Raw genomic sequence first — 19,934 nt, forward strand, 5'->3', positions numbered from 1 at the left:
CTTGAAGATTTAAGTTTTCAGTACTTGTCACACCCCATGGCATAGATGTAAGCCAATCGAGATAATTTCTTGTAACACTAAAAAATACAAAATTTATATAAAATTTATATAAATCATCAACATATATAACACACATACTTATGATATTTAATACTCACTTGAATTCGCTACTATGGCTTTCTAAAAAGGAAAGTTTATTCAATTCCTCCTCCAACACGTCCATAACTGGTTTAGGAACTGTCTTTTGTCTTATTTTTTCTCTATATTTTTCTTCTATCGCATCTTTATCATCCTTTTCCAATCCTAATTCTTTCTTAATAACTTTGAGTTGTTCATGAAGAATATATTTTCTATGTTGTTGTTTTACTTTCTCTTCAACCTCTTTACCAATTTTCTGTTGCAGCTTGCTTAATTCATATTCCTTTTTCAAAAGTGCGAGTGACAATCTCAATCTTTTTAGAATCTATAAATAAAATATTACTTTAATATTTTCCATAAATATATATAGAAATTGTGTACACATGCTGTAATATCAATAATGTACTTACATCCATTTCTTCTAAAACTTGTTGCAATTCCTGTGCATCTGCTCCAGTTAAGGCAGCACCTAAATCACTAAGGTAAACAGGATTATCCACAACTCTTTGTCCCTGATGTAGCATTTGTTGTAAAGATTCGCGATACAAAGGATTCATGCTGATTATATCTCGGATTGTTTTAATAAGTTCTTGCGTCAGTGCCTGTTTAAAAAATATTTCTGATGATAAAATTTCTGGTATTGTAATTTTGTAATGTTATTACTGATTATCTTGATTATCTTGGTTATCTTGGTTACTGGTATTGTAATAACAAGATACATTCAAAGTGAACTGTTTTCAAAATAATGTAATCAATTTTTTCGTAAAACAAAAATCTTTTTTATCAAAAAGAAAATATTGAGTAAGACAAGATAAACTTTAGTAAACATTATCATTCTTTTCAGTTATTAATTTTTGTTTGTTCTGTTGTTTACTTAGTATTTATATAAGGTGGGAAATGGGGGGGAGGGGGTGATTTGTTCATTAATTAACTTAAATAAAATATGAAAATGGCTATTTTCACAATATTGCGAACATTTTTTAATATCATTCTGTATATTACCTTAATCTCCTCAGTTTGTTTAAACTTTTCATGTGTGATATTTACAACTTCCACCATTAATATAGGTTGACTATCAGATTGAGGAATTGATGAAACTAATGGTTTTTCCGTATTCTTTTCAGGCGCATGTACTTGCGGTTTTATTTCCGTAAAGCTTGTTTCACTGACTTTTTCTATTCTTTCAATTCTATTCTCTCCTTTTTTACGCAATGATCTCCGGTTAATCTTGTTATTGGTCATTGTGTCGTCTACAGGAACGGTAATTGTAGTATTTAATAGTGGAAATGTCAGTTTCATCTCTGTATAAAGTAGGCAGGACAATATTTAAGCAAGATGATCGAAGAACAGAGCCATGCCAATTTAAACAAGAAAATTTTTATCAATTAACAGAACATTAAATTTCTACAAAATGTGATTTTGTTACAATATGAAAATACAATAATTAAATATATTTTTCGTACCGTGTTCTACTTTTGGATTGGCATCTTCGAAAATTTGATTAACGATCTTGATTCTTCTATGTGCCATAACCACTAATCTCAATCGATTTCCTAAATCTTGTACCTCATGTACTTGAGCAAAAGTTCCAATTGGATAAATATCATTTAAACTTAGAACGACATCAGCTTCATTTCTGTATGAACAAATGACATACTAGAAATGAAATTATTTACACTACATATATCACATAATTATTAATTTTGACATTATATATGTCAATATAAATTAATGCTAGAGAATAATTTGAAGAAACTTACTCTTCGGATTTCTTCAAGAAAATTCCCACATAAGGCTGATTTAGCTTTATCTTTCTACGTATTAAATCGATCAGAACTGGATTACTAATCTCAATTAATTTAATAAATCTGGGAAATACTGGATTTCTATTGATAGCAATGACTGGTACATGAGGCCATACTTCAGGCACCACTACAGTTGCAGGAAGTGAAGCAGGATAATCTCCAGACTGTTCTCCATTCCCATCACTAAACAACATGTATATATAAAATAAAAAACGATACATTTTCAAAAGTTAGATACAATATATTTTAGGTACTTACAGTCAATATATTTATAAGATATTGTTTCCTTAATACAATCGAAAGAAAATTAAGATTTTCAGAAAGAGAAAAAAATTTTTCAGACTTGACAGAAAATTATTGATTAAAGAAAAAATATTGTTGAAATGATTCTTAACATAATCAAATGCCATTTTATTTCACAATCCTTGAAAAAAATCACATTCTAAATTATAACGCTTTGATGATCTTCAGGAAGTTAGTTATTTTTGATGATTGATAAAATAATATTTATAGTTGGTTCCTTCGTAGTAATTTCAAAAGTCCCAACTAAAGAAATGTAACAAATTATATGTAGAATATTTTTTTAAATTTTAATATGTTACATGTGAAAACTGATAAAGACCAAGTAAAAATCAAGAAAAAACCTTTACTCCATATATTAGTAAATTAACTGAAACGTGTATTATATTACAATTAGTATCGTTCCTTCCTGTGACTTTTGTTTTAATTTACTAATAAAAAAGGAGGCAATATATATTTTTTAATTGTCTAATCAAATTGATTGAAAATAAGTGACAGACAACCTGTACATATACTTTTTATACCTATTAATCAGATTATGATTTTTGTATACAATTTGCAGCGTTCAAGAAATATTTCCTGAACTAATACACTTTCTTTTTTCAAAAAACATAACTGCCTAGCACATTGCTCTTTGATTTTATTTTTAATTTTAATTCTCTGGGAACTATATACTTAATCAATTTACCTCGGAGGATCTCGATCAGAGAATCTCTTCGTGAAAAATCTCACCGACGTCAATGCGGGGTGAATCCGAGTGATTCTAAATAATCCTGACCTATAACCCGGGCATTCAGTTCGTGTCAGTCTGGTGTAAATCGGCAACGGTGTTCGATAATCCAAAGGCGACCGGTTTCCGTAGAATAAGCGCGTGGTTGCACTGCGCTGTCGCAGGATCACTGGCAACTTAGAACTCATCGCTATCACAAGTCGCATCCTCCGAAGCTGTCGCAAATTCTCATAAATCCTTTTCTCTCGTATTATTTGATTTCTTGTAAAAATTATCGTGGCCGAAGACAATGAACTGGAGGCTGTTAGGTTAAAACATCACATAAACTAATGCATACAAGAATATGGAATTTAGTCCTAACCTAAAGGACATGGCCTTGTGCCATCTTACGTGATCTTGCGTCAGTTTTGCGTAACTTCGACACGTAAAGCTAAAACCTTGTTTTTTGAGTCGAAAAATCAAGAAACGGGAAACCAAAAGGAGAAAATCTTGTTTCGAATCGTGCATTCGTGCGTTCAGCAGAGAATGCTTGTACAACTGTTGTAAAATTCTTCAATATGATTGGTTTATACATTTAGATCCATAAGGAACCAAAAGTAAGAATCAATTGAAGAATTTTATAACAATTGCAAAGCTGCGCATGTTCTAATTTTTAATGTGCTGCCAACTTCTTGGCTGTGTTCTAAATTTACTGCTACTATGCGACAGTTTACGTTATGTTACATCACTGTTTTTAGTACAGATTTTAAGTACAGGCAGTCAATTTTGGAACATAGCCCTTGTACTGATAGTAAGCTAAATCTAATTTCGAATCATTTGGAGTCATTCGATATTTCACATATCGTTGAAGCCTTTCAGTTTATATGATAAACTTTGACCTGCCTCTGGGTCGGAAGTCCACTTAGGGAAAAAAAAAAGAATCCTTTTATGAATTCTGTCTATCCGTTTCAATTACAAAACGCTTATTCATGTAAATTGTATTTCTGTAATACTTTTATCAATTTTTGTTTTCTATATTCGAATAATAACGAAATTTTGTAGCAACTTTAAAACAGTTTTGTAGCAATCACATACACACAAATTTAAGTTTTTATATAAATTATTAAAATATAAATAAAATATTAAAATATATTTAAATTTTTACACTGTAATTAAACAGTTACACTTAATTAGACAGTATTATTATGCAGCATAAAACTTAATGCATTTTTTCAGGATTCATGTCGTATAAGAAAAAAATATTTTACTTAATACTTTTTGAATTCTTATATTATACATTGCATGAAACTACTCTAATTAATAATAATTTAAAATTATATATAAATTATTAATAAAAATAATTTTCATGTAATGTAAAATGAAACTTATATGAAACTTATAAATTTATAGGATATAAAAGGGAAATAAAACATAATTTCTTATTCTGGAAAGTTTAGAAAAAAATTTTATGCTGGATATTGTTTAATTAACTATTGTTACTTACTTTTATAACTGCTATCATAATTTTTTATAATGTATAAAATTGTTAGAAGAATAATTGTTCAAAGGTGGAAGAAATATATTTTATTTTTTAAAATTTCATACAGATATTATATTCAGCTTTTTATTAAACTATGGATAAAATTATCCGCGATATACGAATAAATAAAAAACCTTTGATTTCGCAATCTTCAAGTAATAGCAACCATTCATATTATAAAACACATCAACTTATTGCAACAAAAACAAAAAACAATGAGGAAATAAATAATGATAATGATATTATTGATTACAAAAATATTTCACTCTCTATGACAGGTAAATTATATTATTATAGTTGCCATGAAAATGATACATACATATTTTTATTATTAAGATTCTGCTTAAGATACGAATTTGTTTCTATACAGGAGAAATAAGTTCAGGTTTCATACATAGAAACAATTTAACGAAAAAGCAGACTACTGATGTCATTTTTGTAGAGGATACAGAAAACGCCGATGATGAAGAGTTTATTTCAAATATGAAAACGATTATTGATAAAAATTATAAAACGTAACATCAATTTTTTAATTTAACAACTAATTTGCATAATTGGATAATTACTTGCGTATGAACATATAGTTTCTTATTTAAGTCGATATTTTAATTGATATGAACAGGCAAGATAAAGAAAATTATAACATAAGAGATTTGCAAAGCAAATCGTATATATCAAGAAAAAAAAAGTGTGCATTCAGCGACGAAGATCAAAATCTGATGAAACGATTTAAAAAATCTGTCGACGAAAGGAAAGCTTCGTATACAGAAGTTTCACAGAAGTTGCAGCAGGCTGAGCACGCCATTATTTCCGTTAGCAATCAGAATTGCTTAACTTACACTACTCCACAAATTATCCCATTTATAAAATATAATAACAGCGATATGAGTTCCAGGTATATATCAATTTAGATATTACAATTTAGATATTTTGATTGATTTATCAATCTATCGTTTGATTGTGAGTTGATATTGTTTTCAGCAACTCGAATGAACTGATTTTCCATCTAACTTCAAAAATGCAAAATAATGATGGGTTGATGGGAGAAATAGCAGGGAATGCAAAAACTGTTACCGAAATAGAAATTGAGCGGCTAATTTACAACGATATGCAGTACTTTACACCTCCTCAAAAAGACAACTTGTAATTCATGAACTTAATTTACATAAATATAAAATAATTTTGTAATTTACACTGTTTTTTTAAAACATTTCGTCGTATTAATAAAAAAGTTGCACATTTCAAAATTAGCAATTTTTTCAGTAGAACATTTTTAAAATTCTTTCTGAATTGGAACAATGTTTTATTAATTAATATATAATTTTATTTCTCTTTCCATGTTATAATTATATATACTTTCAATTATATGAGTTCAAAAATACAGCCACAACGTTAAAATATAATGAAATATATAACAAAATTTCAATTCTTATTAAAATTTTTGATATTTTTCCATATATACAATATATCGACAATATGTGTGGTATATTTCGACAAAAATATATATTATAACAGTCTTTAGGATTAATTTTTTATTATCATCTCAAAAATATGATTTTTTGTATTACTTGTATCATTTTTCAACGCAATGTTTTGTTAACAATTTGTTGTAATATTAAAATTATATAAGTTGTATTTATTAAGAACATTTTATTATTTATTTAAATATATAAACTAATATACTTACATGTTTTTGAAATTTTGGAATTTTTATTTCATCAGTAAGTAATCGATACTCCGAAAATAAACGATTGTAAAGAAAATTAAATCATTTAAATTAAGAACATTTGATATATCTTGTTGTTATAATGTTGTAGTTTGATATAATTTTTACATAAATTTATTACGTCGGTTATTATGTGGAATTTAAATATTCCCGCGAGATAAGTTGACAAAGTTCTCACTAGATGACGCGAAAATAATCATAACCTATCAAAGAAGCTTTTAAACACGTAAAGAGATTAAAATTTAAATGCGTATATTAAAAATGATTACTTCTATTCAAATTTAAATAAATATTTGTATACTTTGTACAATATTATTAAATTTATTTAACAACGAGTGTTACAATTGAGAGACACTTGGAGTAATCAAAAGCGCAATGAGTGAATTTAAATTACATCATTTAATAGTGCAGCTGATTGAATTATTGGGGTAAGCGGTAAAATTCATATTTTATAACTCGCAAAATTATGTAGATTTAAAGAAATTTGTCAAGTCGCATTATTTTACATTTATTTTAAATTATTACTCGCAACAAATATGTGTAATTTTTTAGTTCAGAATCTGCTCCAGAGAGACACTTGGAAAAGCTACAAAAAGAAAGCTTGACGACATTAAATGTGGTTGCTCCTCACAGCTGTATTCAGCACCTTGCCAAGATTTCATCCGTACCAGAATTATTTATACAAAAATATGAAGAACTAAAATCAAAAAAGTTAGTTTTAAAGATATTGTAATTTTCAGAAGAAAAACAACAAAAAATGTATTTTTTCAGAGTAGATTTACTTGGTCCATTTGTACAGACTCTAGAATTGATATCTCAAGATGACGAACTGAAGAAATACTTGTCAAGATCCCTACCGAGAGCCACGACTAGTTCTCTAAAGGATCCAACTATTACACAAGAAGACTTGCCAAAGGTCTTGTATAATATAGTAATAAGTAATATAGTAATATAGTAACAAGTAATCTTTAATGAAATTTCCCTCAGTTATATAATTTAATTAATTACTTTGTCTTTACATAATATATCCATACATATAATTTTTTTAATTCAATAGATTTGCAAAACTGTTATTAAAGCTGCTGTAGAAGGAGGAAAGAAATTAAATCAGCAAGTTTGTTCGATCAATAAGAAAAGTGATGGTACTTCAGTGAAGCATAATTGGGTAATAGAACGTCCACGAATAACTTGGGATTTTCACAGTGACGCCACTGTAGCACTTTATCAAAGTTTGTAAATAATTTTTTTCTCTCTTTCAAACACAAGATTTAAAAATGATGAAATGTGCATGTCTAAAATATTTAATTTTTTATAGAAGTTGTACCAATTGTTTCTCAGGAGTCTATCCTTCTTTGGGATATTTTATATTGTTTGAAAGGAATAGATGGATCATATATTGTTTCGGAACCATTAACGAGTCCTTATGGCGTTAAGACTTTCAATATATCATCGGATGTTGGTAAGAAAGAATGTTAGAAATTTTAATCTCGAGTAATAATTATTACAAATATGAAATTAAATGTTTTGAATTTTGCCGTTAGGTATATCATTTAAGCAATTAGCGCAACAGATATTACCTTTAGCTTCCTATTACTCCATGACAGTGAGATTTGTTGAAGAAAAGGTCTCACCGGATGATGGACAAGTCAATCATGCTTTGAGAGGAGCTATACGATCTCTACTGAAGGATTACTTGGTATAATAAATTGCCATCTACAATTTGATAAGACAAGTCAAAGATTTGATATATTTTTATCTCTATATTTTAATTTACATCAATTTTGTTGTCTTTTAGCTCTTTGTCGTGCAACTTGAAACAGAACATATTCATGGTAAATTAAGTTTGCAGAAACTATGGTTTTATATTCAACCTACTATGCTTACAATGTCCATACTTTCTCAAATTACATCTACAATATGTAAGGTTAGTCTAAAATATCAGTTAATTAAATAATTTTAATTACCTTTATTTCTAAATATACATGTAGAATATTATAGAATATAAATTGTGTTTTCTATAACTAAAAACATTAGAAGTATAATATGATGTAAAGCATTTGATATTAGGCGAACGCCAGAGGGGGCAAAGTATTGAGCCTTTTGCATGAGCAAACATTAAACAATGTCAGTGGTGAAGCAAAGTCTAAAGAATTGTGTTTATATCTGATGCAAGCGGCGAGCATGCCATATATGCAAATTTTAGAAAAGTGGGTTTACAAAGGAGTGATATGCGATCCATATCAAGAAGTTAGTATTAAGTCAATTTTTTTTATGGTGTACATTATAAATACATTTATACTTATCCATTATTTATCAGTTCTTTGTAGAAGATAACGAGTTAATTCAAAGGGAAGAACTTCCCGTGGATTATTCTGCAGATTATTGGGAAAAGAGGTACACTATGCGATTAGAAAGAATACCTGTATTCTTGAATGAACATGCACAAACTATACTTAGAACAGGAAAATATTTTAATGTGATTAGACAATGTGGTATGTTAATGTAAAATAATATAATCGTATTTATTATATTATTAAAAGATAAATAAAGCGTTGGTTTAATAATCGTTAATCATATTTTTGATCAATTAGTTTGCAAATTGTTAGTTTACGAATTATTTTATAACTTTAATAAATTTATATGTAGGTAAAACAGTGCAATGGGGAAAACAAGAACCATTAAGTTATCAGTATCAAGGACAGAAATACATAGCTGCTATCGATAGGGCATATTCAGAAGCTGCCAGAAAATTATTAGAGGTACTTATGAAGGAAAATGATCTGATGGGTAGACTACGTAGTGTAAAGAGTTATTTTCTTCTTGCCCAAGGAGATTTTGTGGTAAGCTAATAATAAGTTACATGCTGTTAAATATTAGTTTCATTTTATTTATTTTGTTAAAAATTTTATTAGATATTTATGTTTTTGACTTTTGGGTAAAAAGATTTACGATAATTATAATTTGAATAGATATTATAGATAATATTATAGATAATATTATAGATAATATTATATACATTTTGAAATAATAATAATATAAACATTAACAAGAATTTAATATTAAAGCTTTAAAGAGTTTAAAGTATAAAAGTTTTCAATATTATAATTTATATTTTCATCACTACTGTAAATACATCAACATTTCTTATTGTTTGTGCAATTTTAAACAGAGAAATGAAATACAGAGTGACCCTAAAAAAGAATCATCAGACTTTAAGAGCATATAGAACAATAAAAAATAAGTCTTAATAAAAAAGTCTTAATGAATAAATCATTTCCATTGCTCCTTTGAATGATCTTTGACTATACTTTTTTATGCTTAAAATTGAATTCCTTTTCTTTAAAAATGTTAAGAAGCTACTAAATATTTATTTCTCAACATTTTTATTACTCTTTATATAATAAAATATTTGTCTAATTTTCCATTAGGTCCAATTTATGAATCTTTGTGAGGCCGAATTGAACAAGAGTATGTATGATATTGTTCTACATCGTTTAGCATCTCTTCTCGAAGTCGCTTTGCGAATGTCTACTGCAGATTCAGATCCCTACAAAGATGATCTGAAGCCGGAATTACTTCCATACGATCTACAATATCAAATGTTCAGAATACTCTCCATTCAAACTAGAGATGAGAAAGGTATTTCATTAAAAGTATATACTTACCTAATTATATTTAAATAAAAAAAAAATTAATATAACAAAAATTAATCTTCCTTGCAGAGTACTGCTTTCAAGCAGGAAAAGTTTTGACCGGTTTAGAAGCTTTCGTCTTCAATTACGATGTTAAATGGCCAGTTTCTTTAATTATTAATAGAAAGGCCATAGCTTGTTATCAAATGTTATTTAGACATCTGTTTTATTGCAAATATGTTGAGAGACTCTTATGCAGGTGAATAATTTTAATAGATTTACGAGTTATATCCATAGCAAAATTTTAAAATAAGGAAAATAAAATAGTAAAATTTTTTAATTTGATGGATTATAGAGTATGGATCAGCAATAAAATAGCGAAGACTTTCACGCACGAAGTGGCTATGGCTTACAGACAGGCGTTTTCATTACGACAGAGAATGCTTGATTGTGTACAGCATTTGGAATATTATATGATGGTAGAAGTCGTGGAACCAAATTGGTTAAAATTTATAAATAAGATGAGCAAGGTGATGATTAATTTCTAATTTTTATTTAGAAAATACAATATTAATTTTTTATGTCAATAAAATACATAAATTTTATATTTGACTTTACATATTTATTTGATAAACTAATATCAGGTTAGTAATGTTGATGATGTACTGAGTGTGCATCAAGATTTGCAAGACAGTTATTTGAAGGAATGTATGTTAACGGACCCTGATCTTCTTAGCTGTATCACCGGTGTATGCGCCATATGTGTAGAATTCTGCAATTTCATGCAGGTGAACCTTTTGTTGTATATTTCTTTCTAGTAATTATTTAATTCATTGCATGTATAGAATTATAACTAACAATCTCTTTCTTTAGTTGCGACTATTATTTCAATTGGATTCGTTATACCGCTTTATTTATATTAATACGTAATACATTTCTGAATATACTAATACATAAATTTTAAGTCTCATGTTCTTTCCCTTGTATAATAGTTTTATATAAAACATTTATGTAGCAATTTAAACATATTTTTTATAGATTGATTTAATATTTTTCTTGAATTGTGATATTTGATTTAAAGCTATTTTTAAAAAGATAAAATTTTATTTATAAAATAAATAACATTTAAGAAATAACTAATAAAGATATATAGTGGGAAAGAAAAAACTATAATGGTTGAGAGTTTGATATATTCAGTTTTGATATACTAAGTGTTAATATTCTACTAATGTTAAGCGTATGAGCCGCTACTACATTGATGCTGAATTGACATCCATGATCGGTACCTGTCAGGAAGATATCTATGAATATGAGGTATACCTTCAAAGCTTTAAGCTCGTCCGAATGCATCTCTGTAGTCTTAGAGTCATGAAGAACATTTCTTTGCGGATGACATCTGTTAAAGATCATTATTATTAAGAACATGTGACTATGATGTGTATATATATATGTATATTATTTATTTGCATGTTACAATTTATATTTTATAAATATTAATCTTATAAATATTAATCTTACCGAACACCCTATAAATCGTATAAAAAATATAAAGATCCTCTAATCAGAATCTGGACATGGAGACAAATATGGCGGCAATATAGTTCTTCAATGTAATTCTTTATTATAATTCTATTTATTATAACCTTATTTATTGCAGAGTAAATAGGAAACGGCATTTATGGCGCACTTATAGTCCAACTTTTTCACAATCCGGCCGGACAGTTGAATTGTTCGGCCGTATGGTCGGATTGTAAAAAAGCGATCAGATAGACCGGATATCAGATATCCGTTGCATCTTTAAGTACAAAACAATATTATAGTATCTTAATATTTGTTATTTTATCTTAAATTATATATATTTCGTCATATTAAATTAAAAATCTATATTAAAAAATATTGAAACATTACATCGCATGAGTGTGTACACTGTACACTGTAGTGAGTTATAATTTATAATGATATGTATTTATATTCAATTTTAAGAAAGGATAATAATTATATTTTTATAATTAATCGTAAAAGGCATGATTCTTAATAATTTGTTATTGCAGTTATTTGCTTATTATCTATCATCAACCGCGTTCAATAAAACATTTATTTTACAACTGTTGGAAGTTTTCTTCACTCTGATTGGATTATACTTTCAGATCTAAAAGTATAATTCAATCAGTGCGAAAAAAATTTTCAACAATTGTAAAGTAACATAATTTCGGTGCGCAGTTGCAAAATAAATATTTTGCTAAAAGTAAACATTATTTAAAATTTAAATAATGTCTACTTTTAGCAAAAACTTCGATATGATGTATCATCACATTTTCATTATTTTTAAAAAATTGCTTTACAATTTTATTTGTGTTACATACACTCATGTAATATATTAATTGACTATATTTTTTCATAGATTGAGAACAGCTCTACAGCAAAAGATGGAAGTTTCGAAGAAACAATCGTATCGTTAGATGAGAAATTTACCAAAGTATTGACACGACTTCTAGACCGAATTTGTGACTTGGGTTGTGATAATAACAATGAGAAATTACTTAATGTGTTATGTCGGTAAGATTTCTATGTATATAATTTTTAAACAAATTATTTTTTTACGTGTAAAAAGTAGCTTTGCTGAAATTCAATCAAAACGTGATCAATCGGAATCCTACCAGAAATAAATTCTATTAACAATTCTATTAACAATTCTATTAAATAAATTCTATTAAATGCATATAATTTTTATATCAATATATTTCCTATCAATTTTAAAATCAAGTTATATAAATAATAATTTTAAATGATATATTTAAATTAGGCTTGACTTCAATATGTTTTACACCGATATATTGATACGTCGAGGAAGAGAGAAGACCGACGCACAGGATATATCTGGTTAACAATACATTATTTTTTATCTTTGCTTGCACGCACATGCAGAGACATATACATATGTATACATGAAAGATGAAAGATGAAGATCATTTCAACAAAAATGTATTTGTAATTTGCTTTAAATATAAAAAGAGTTACAAACAAAATTTTCGCTTTGCGAGCAATCTTGATTATCCAAGACCGTTATAGATATTGCTTACAGAGGTAAGGTACCAAATGCTTACAGTAAAAGGAAACGCATTAAAAACGTGATGTTAACTAAATCTAAATATATGTACAAAAATAGCTGCGTTCATTCATCATAGAAAACTAATCTATATTTAATGTTTTAATATTGGATATTATTATTATCATTAATTATATTTAAATATTTTTATATTAGGAAGTTTTTTATATTAGGAATATCATCTTATTATTATATAGAAAAAAAAATGTATAGAATTGATTAAGGTACTAATAAAATTAAATAATGCAATTGGAATGTTCTTGGGAAAACCTTTTTATCTTTTTTTAAGCAATTACTTTTTTATTTAATGATACATATATTCTTATATATGTGGGTCGTTTGATAAGTTTGGTAAATTTCCATGAAATGGCGCTACAATCCATTTGATGACGCGACATCTCGAAAGATCTACTCTTCGAACCCCTTCAGGTCAAATTTCAGCCAGAAAGGACGCATAGTTCACATTTGGTAGTTATTTGAAGTGAGATTGGCTTTTATAAGATTGCTCCATAAAGATGTACGCTATTACAAGATGGTAGAACTGATAGTTGTTCCAGAAGCTTATAGTCTGTTAGAATTGGCTGTTGTAGGAGAAATATGTAGTTGTTAGCCTACTTTTTTTTGTTAAGGTATGTTCCGTGTAATCTTGTTTTTATAATATCCAACTTAATGTACCGTGTATAAACGAGATGTCAGATTGAAACATATATCACACAATCAACATTGGCAGAACATATTGAGTCAAGATACCAAATACTATTTGATGAAACGATTATTATAGCCAAATTCTTGATTTTTTAAATCCATTTCAATGTCATTCAATTAAAAAAATATATTATTATTTAAACTGAAAATTTTTGGATATTAGAATATAAAAAATAGATATTAGAATATTTTTCATTAACTTCTTTTTATAAATATATAGTATTGCAAATTATTATCGATTGTTATTCTACACACTTTGTAATTTTCAGATTTTTCTCTATTGTACACAATTTCTGCTGTAGTTTATCCAATGTAATCATGATCCTCTCATTATCCGTCAATTGATTCTTATTGCAAATAGTACGTTTAGCTTTTTTAATTATGTCAGGATCCATTCTCACGGTAGTCCATTGCTTGTTGCTCTTTACAGATGCACTGTGAACGTTCTTTCCATAATATCTATTATTATCATAAATATCCAGATTATCGTGTGGATTGATAATGATTTTACCATCTCTTAGGAAATGAGGAAACAAAAGAATTCTCTTAGCAAGAAAACCAAAAGGATTCCAAGACAGTCGCAAATTGCAATGAACGCAGTGCTTGAAAGGTTCGCCAACTGCTACATCTTCAATGTAGGTAACTAAACGTATTCGAGAAATAAGTCCGACCAACTCGGCCTTACATAGAATCTCAGCAGTGTCACTGACTGCCAAACCATTAAGCAGGTTAAACAATACGATAGCAATAAAGAAAACAAATAACATAAATATGATGTGACTCCAAACGGGATGCGAAATAAACGGAATGTCATTAGCATCGAACTCCCCAGTGAGCATGATGACAGTTTTGAAAAGTGAAAGACCAGGATCAGGGAAATTCGTATCGTTGCCATTTTTGAAGAGTGTATAGAAGGCCAGAGCAAATGCGAAAATAAGAAACAGATAGGGAAACAGAAAGCGTATAAAATTGAGTGAAACGGTCCGGAACATTTCGATGCCGGTGGACAAGCGTGGATGCTGGCTGATGAGGATCACCAATTCCCAGGCCGACAGTAAGATTACCACAGCACCGATTTGAACTCCCGCGCCACACAACAAAGCGATAGTGAGCGTAATCAATGCGATTTCCAACCAGTTCCTTGAGCTCATTAGATAATGCCTAACACAGGAAACAAGTTGAAAAATTTCTCGGAGGATGAACAATAGCAACATCACAGTGGTGGAGGCCCAAAGAAAGTTGTTTTGTTGGTTCCAAATAATTCGCGAAGTACTTCCCGAAGCCACGTCGGATCTATTGTTGATTTCAGTTTGCATCCCATTTTCTATCCTAGTGTCATAAGTCATGCTCAGGATATAAGCGTTTAATAAAAAATAAAAAATCACATAAAAGAGGAAATTTGCGTATAAAACGTGTCGTATTCTGTGCCACTTGAGATAGAGGAAAGAGGAAAGCAGTGGATGTTTCAGTAGATGTTTGAGGCCGCTATTGCTGACGATGTATTTAAACACTTCCATTTCGCGAGTTGCTCGGTGAGTTTTATATCGATCAATGAGAACGTCGTGCGGCATTAAGCAGCAATAGTTAAATTCAATCGTGTATTCGTTTGTTCGATCTTTTCGCGTCTGCAAACAATCATCGAAGTAGCGCGACAGCGTGTGTGCCGAGATATCTGCGATAGGCGGTGTATTGTACTTGTTCATGTGACCGATGTAGCTACCTCGGTTGAGAAGTAAAATTACTGCTTCTTGGCAACCAGCTCTGGCTGCGTAATGTAATGGACTGTTGCCTTTATCTATTAAAACAGATATGTAAGTAGATATTATTGATGATAATAAGATAATATTGGTAATTAAAGGTAATTAAAAATTGGTAAAGAAAACTTGCAAAAAGACGTTTAAAAGAATAGAACATAATTTAGATATTTATTTCAGAAAATGCTTGGTCTATTATTTGTGATAAATACAACACATTGAGGCCCAATCTTTATCTCTTTCTAAACTTTCTAATTTGGAAAGAGAAATAATTGAATCTTCGTTAAGCGTTAACCGTGAGTTGTGAAACTGATCCTTATCGTTTTTATTTATCTATAGAGAAAGGTTCATCCAATATAAAATCTATGATAGTTCTATACTTACTATCACTGCAACGAATGTTCACGTCTTCTTGTTCCAAGATTAACTTCAAACAATTCAGTCGATCAGGCGTATTGTCGATTCCTCGTTTTCTCGGCATTCCTAGTTCCTGACAAGCACTCAGAAGTAAATCATTTGCTACATTTGGTTCCATTTCTAGCAGTACCTGAAGAATTGCATAATCGTTCTGCTGAACGGCTTCTTGCGCGGCTTTTTTCACGCTAAACTGTTTTCCTTTTAGTTTTTCCAGGATTCCAATCGTAATTTTGTAAAAGCCTCTTTGTGCACTCATTTCCAGCAGCTCTTCGGCTATACTGTGAAGAATCTCTATCTTGACAAACTCCATATTTTTTAGGAAATTTGTCTCGTCGTTGGTGATCAGGTAATATTTAAGATCGTGCACATTTATCTCATGATTTTCATTTTTGGGCGGTAATGATATATCCGGCATCTTTTTCTCAATCACCTCTCGCGTTGTCTGATCATTGTAATCTTTGTAAGTGTCAATGTCTGGACACTGTCGGCTTTTTTCCAATATCAGTGCCACCATATCTCGTTGGTCTTTCATCGCTGCCAAATGGAGAGCCGTCAAACCTTTGTTATTGGGAATATTTGCGCTAGCACCGTTCTCCAGCAACAAACCGGCGCATGTCAAATCATTCTTTCTCACTGCGATATGCAAGGCAGTCTGCTGTTTCGCCTCAAGATTTGGATTTATTGTTGGTTCCGCTAGCAAAGTCATCAATGTGGATATATGTCCTTCTTCTGTAGCGAAATGGATAGGAGCGCGATTATGTAGTTTATTTACTCTATTAGGCTTCGCACCTAAACGCAATAAATACTCCACGAAATCTGTTAAACCATTCTTGCTAGCTATGTCGAGGCATGTTTCTTCCGTGTTCGGATATACATAATTGAGATTCAGAATAGGTGATTGCTTCATCAAATCATGTTCTATAGTTTTTTTGAAAAAACGAAAATTCTTGAATCGTAAGGCATCCAATAGTAGCTTATAAAAAACTTGCGCACTGTCTAGAGTAGGCTCGTAGACACTCAGCAAGCTTTCCTGCAGAGAATTCTCTTCGAGATCCATTTTGCTATCTGAAAATAAATCATTTTAAATCTTACACTTAAAATTTTTATTTGTTTAAATTTAAAAAGAAATTATTGTGGATCAAAGTTCTTAAATATTAACATCTATTTTTTTTTTAACAAGATAAATGGATGTTTCCATGATTAGATTAATTTTTTTAAACTTAAATCAAAACAAAACATCGATACAAAATGTTAAGAAAAAAATAATCTAAAAATATTGATATTTAAAATATCGGCGCTATATGTCTATCTCTATGTAAAAATTAAGATAACTGAAGCTCTCTTAATCGAAATATGTATTAAATTTTTGTTAATTTTATCTAGCTTGTATCTTTTTAAAAACAAATAATTCAAAAAATATGCAGAAATAATTTGAAAAATTATTTACGAAATCAAATAAATACGAAATTCAGTAACAGATGCTATTGAATTTGTGCATTTTGTTTTAAAAAGTACCATCTAGCTTTCAATTTTCATTTTTTGCTTGAATTTTCATTTTTTGTTAATGCGAGATTCTTTTTAGATTAGGAGATATATGTATAAAAAAACTAAATAGGCAGTAACGAGACAAAGAAACATTGAGGATCATTATCGCTCGCATATTATGTTAAGTCGCTTATTTTGCTACTACATAGATAGAAAGCTCTCATGTAACGACATTGATCGTGATCTCACCGTCACAATTTATTCAAGTGCCAATTAAGAGTTCCACTGTTATTTTGCGCAAATGTTCTCATCACTCTGACATTTTCATTTATCTGTGTATCACCTTATAATAAATTCAGTCATTTGTCCAGTAAAATCTTGTAATGATCTCTTTGATTGTGATAACAACAAAAGTACGTCCGGACGTCCGCTTCCTGTGTTTAGATCGAATCAATTCGTGTTATATTCGTATTATATAACACAGCCGATAGAATAATTCTTTCCCCATTTCTCCTTTGGTTTTGATTAAGAAAAAAGCGGCAAAAATATATATAAATACGAATTATTCAATGTATCAAAAGATGGGCTATTTAAAATTCTATTAATATTTTTATTTCAATATATTTTTCAATATTCTTTATTTTTTTATATTTATTAAATATTTAATCTATTATTCTAATATTATTTTTATTTTTATACATAATTATGTATATAAAAATATTAAATTTCATTTGAATTTGTGTGTTTATTGACTGAGTTGAAATGCGTTGATTCCACAGGTTTTGATAAACTTTTATATCACTGATGCCGATTGTTACTTGATATTCGCTTATCAATGAAGTTTCGGTGACTAATCAAATGAAAGAACTAACAATTATAGTACTGTGATTAAGAATTCAACACTTGCTTCGGAACTAATAATTAGTATGTACAACATTGCTAATAATTTTATTTACAAAGATCTTAGATCAAGATTTTACGTTAAGTTAAGACGAATAATATTGTATTATACTAAGAACGACAATTTTCTCGATATTGTGATTTTATTTATTATTGTTGTTAAGAAGTGACGAGTCACTTCTTCAGCATATAAAATTGGTAACGAAACGTACTTGTTAGGTTTTATACAATAAATGTTTTAATTATACTTAATTATATTTAAATAAATTAAATTATATTTTAATTACATTTAATCTTGCAGTTAACTCGATCGCTGACTTGATTTCTTTACAATTTGCATAAAAATATTTATTTTCTAAATATCTTTTTTTTAATTTAATATAATGAAGTTAGAAGTATAAGAAATGATGATAGTTAATTACAATTATTCATGACTAATTAATATCATTTTCGATATATTCTTTTTTAATTCTATTTGAAGCATTCTTTGATATTATTAATAATTTTCAGCAAGATTCATACGAATTAATTAAAATATTGCAAAAAAATTCTCCATGTATAATAATCTATTCGTAGGTAGAGAAAGTTCTTCAGTACACACCTACTTAGGTAAGCTTTTTTTCTCCTCTTGATCACTATCGTACTAATAAAATATTTAATACATAGAAAACGCACTTCTATTGTTCAAATATCGCGTATTGTGAAAAAGATTAAATTAATTTCATATTTTCTTTATAAAAAGGCATTTTAGATCCTCTTATCTATACACTTTGATGAAACTTCCGGCTGTGTCGCATTGCTGGCAAGTGTGTTATGCGTAGCAGATTAATAGACAAGCACATTTGTCATTAATAATGCGTATGACTAAGAATTCTCCTTACTTAACACCTATCGTATTAGCCGTCACTATGTCGACTCGCCCGTTCTGTCAGTGATGGTCAGCAACGAGGAAAGAGAGGGAGAAGAGGATTAAATGTTCTCCCTTCTTTGCTACGTTGCTAGCAACAGTGCTTCTTTTCACGCTGATATGTAATACTCAACCGGTTCTTTTACGAATGAAAATCTTTCAGCCTCACGAATTACATTACATCTCTCAAATAAAAAAAAGTCACAAACACGAGGTAAATTGTGAAAGAAGATGAGAATTTCATACGATTTCTTTCTCGTTCTAGATCGTAATTGTCAGCGAGACTTGTAATTTATTAATTTTACATGTATAGATAATTGATATTGTACAGGATATTCCATTTTAATTGCTCCAGACAAATATCCCAAAAAATATGGAAGATAAAACGGAAAAACGTTTCAAATAAAAGTTGTAGGGTGTGTATTCAAGGGAGCTCTTTATGCTGTAGATATAAATTCATTCTTGTTGTCTATCGAATAATAAGAACAAATAATAAGAATGATACTTACAAATGTTGTAAGTATAAACGCATTCCATATCGGAAGTTTGATATTCTTGTTCAAATATCGATATTTAATGTACATTATCAAAAGATATTGACATCTATAAATATTGGTACATAATATCGGGGAAAAAATCTAAATGTATCGATATTTAAAATATCGGTTTAAAATATCGCCCATCCCTAGCATTTGCTATATTTACAATAAATATTTCATAAAATTTGTAAAAGAAAAATCAAATAAACAGAAGCTGTAGACGGTGCGTTTTGTTTCTTGAAAATAATTCTATATTCTTATATTATTATGT

At 29.0% G+C, this 19,934-nt stretch overlaps 4 protein-coding genes across 5 annotated transcripts in view; 2 read left to right on the forward strand and 2 right to left on the reverse strand.

The window, feature by feature from the left end:
• Positions 1 to 3,587, reverse strand: part of LOC108689245 (lon protease homolog, mitochondrial) — a 5,747-nt gene extending 2,160 nt beyond the window's left edge. Inside the window, exons 1-8 of the mRNA XM_018195935.1 lie at positions 3,364 to 3,587; positions 2,932 to 3,274; positions 1,899 to 2,126; positions 1,602 to 1,774; positions 1,141 to 1,439; positions 549 to 740; positions 159 to 463; positions 1 to 77 (exon numbers count right to left, since the gene is read on the reverse strand). Coding sequence (XP_018051424.1) covers positions 1 to 77; positions 159 to 463; positions 549 to 740; positions 1,141 to 1,439; positions 1,602 to 1,774; positions 1,899 to 2,126; positions 2,932 to 3,179 — 1,522 coding nt within the window. The 5' untranslated portion in view covers positions 3,180 to 3,274; positions 3,364 to 3,587. The remainder of the gene's footprint in view (positions 78 to 158; positions 464 to 548; positions 741 to 1,140; positions 1,440 to 1,601; positions 1,775 to 1,898; positions 2,127 to 2,931; positions 3,275 to 3,363) is intronic.
• A 1,176-nt stretch (positions 3,588 to 4,763) lies between these two features.
• Positions 4,764 to 5,639, forward strand: LOC108689137. The gene is made up of 4 exons (XM_018195777.1): positions 4,764 to 4,770; positions 4,863 to 5,007; positions 5,115 to 5,387; positions 5,474 to 5,639. Exons 1-4 carry the CDS (start codon positions 4,764 to 4,766, stop codon positions 5,637 to 5,639), a joined length of 591 nt encoding a protein of 196 aa, XP_018051266.1.
• Positions 5,640 to 6,543: 904 nt separating this feature from the next.
• On the forward strand, positions 6,544 to 12,876 carry LOC108689243 (gamma-tubulin complex component 2-like). 2 transcript variants are annotated; one of them, XM_018195932.1, is made up of 17 exons: positions 6,544 to 6,646; positions 6,771 to 6,929; positions 6,990 to 7,134; positions 7,276 to 7,447; positions 7,534 to 7,677; positions 7,760 to 7,914; positions 8,014 to 8,142; positions 8,286 to 8,465; positions 8,536 to 8,710; positions 8,865 to 9,058; positions 9,647 to 9,857; positions 9,941 to 10,109; positions 10,206 to 10,380; positions 10,495 to 10,638; positions 11,087 to 11,164; positions 12,252 to 12,406; positions 12,654 to 12,876. In XM_018195932.1, exons 1-17 carry the CDS (start codon positions 6,594 to 6,596, stop codon positions 12,733 to 12,735), a joined length of 2,520 nt encoding a protein of 839 aa, XP_018051421.1. In that variant the 5' UTR covers positions 6,544 to 6,593; the 3' UTR covers positions 12,736 to 12,876. The 2 variants fall into 2 exon arrangements, with proteins under 2 accessions (XP_018051421.1, XP_018051422.1); XM_018195933.1 differs by lacking the exon at positions 11,087 to 11,164.
• A 1,027-nt stretch (positions 12,877 to 13,903) lies between these two features.
• LOC108689171 (transient receptor potential cation channel protein painless) lies at positions 13,904 to 19,042 on the reverse strand. The gene is made up of 3 exons (XM_018195826.1): positions 18,819 to 19,042; positions 15,800 to 16,897; positions 13,904 to 15,456 (listed from the first exon to the last, which is right to left on the reverse strand). Exons 2-3 carry the CDS (start codon positions 16,887 to 16,889, stop codon positions 13,904 to 13,906), a joined length of 2,643 nt encoding a protein of 880 aa, XP_018051315.1. The 5' UTR covers positions 16,890 to 16,897; positions 18,819 to 19,042.
• Positions 19,043 to 19,934: the final 892 nt, after the last annotated feature.

This window comes from Atta colombica, unplaced genomic scaffold (genome assembly GCF_001594045.1).
Source record: "Atta colombica isolate Treedump-2 unplaced genomic scaffold, Acol1.0 scaffold261, whole genome shotgun sequence".
NCBI lineage: Eukaryota > Metazoa > Arthropoda > Insecta > Hymenoptera > Formicidae > Atta > Atta colombica.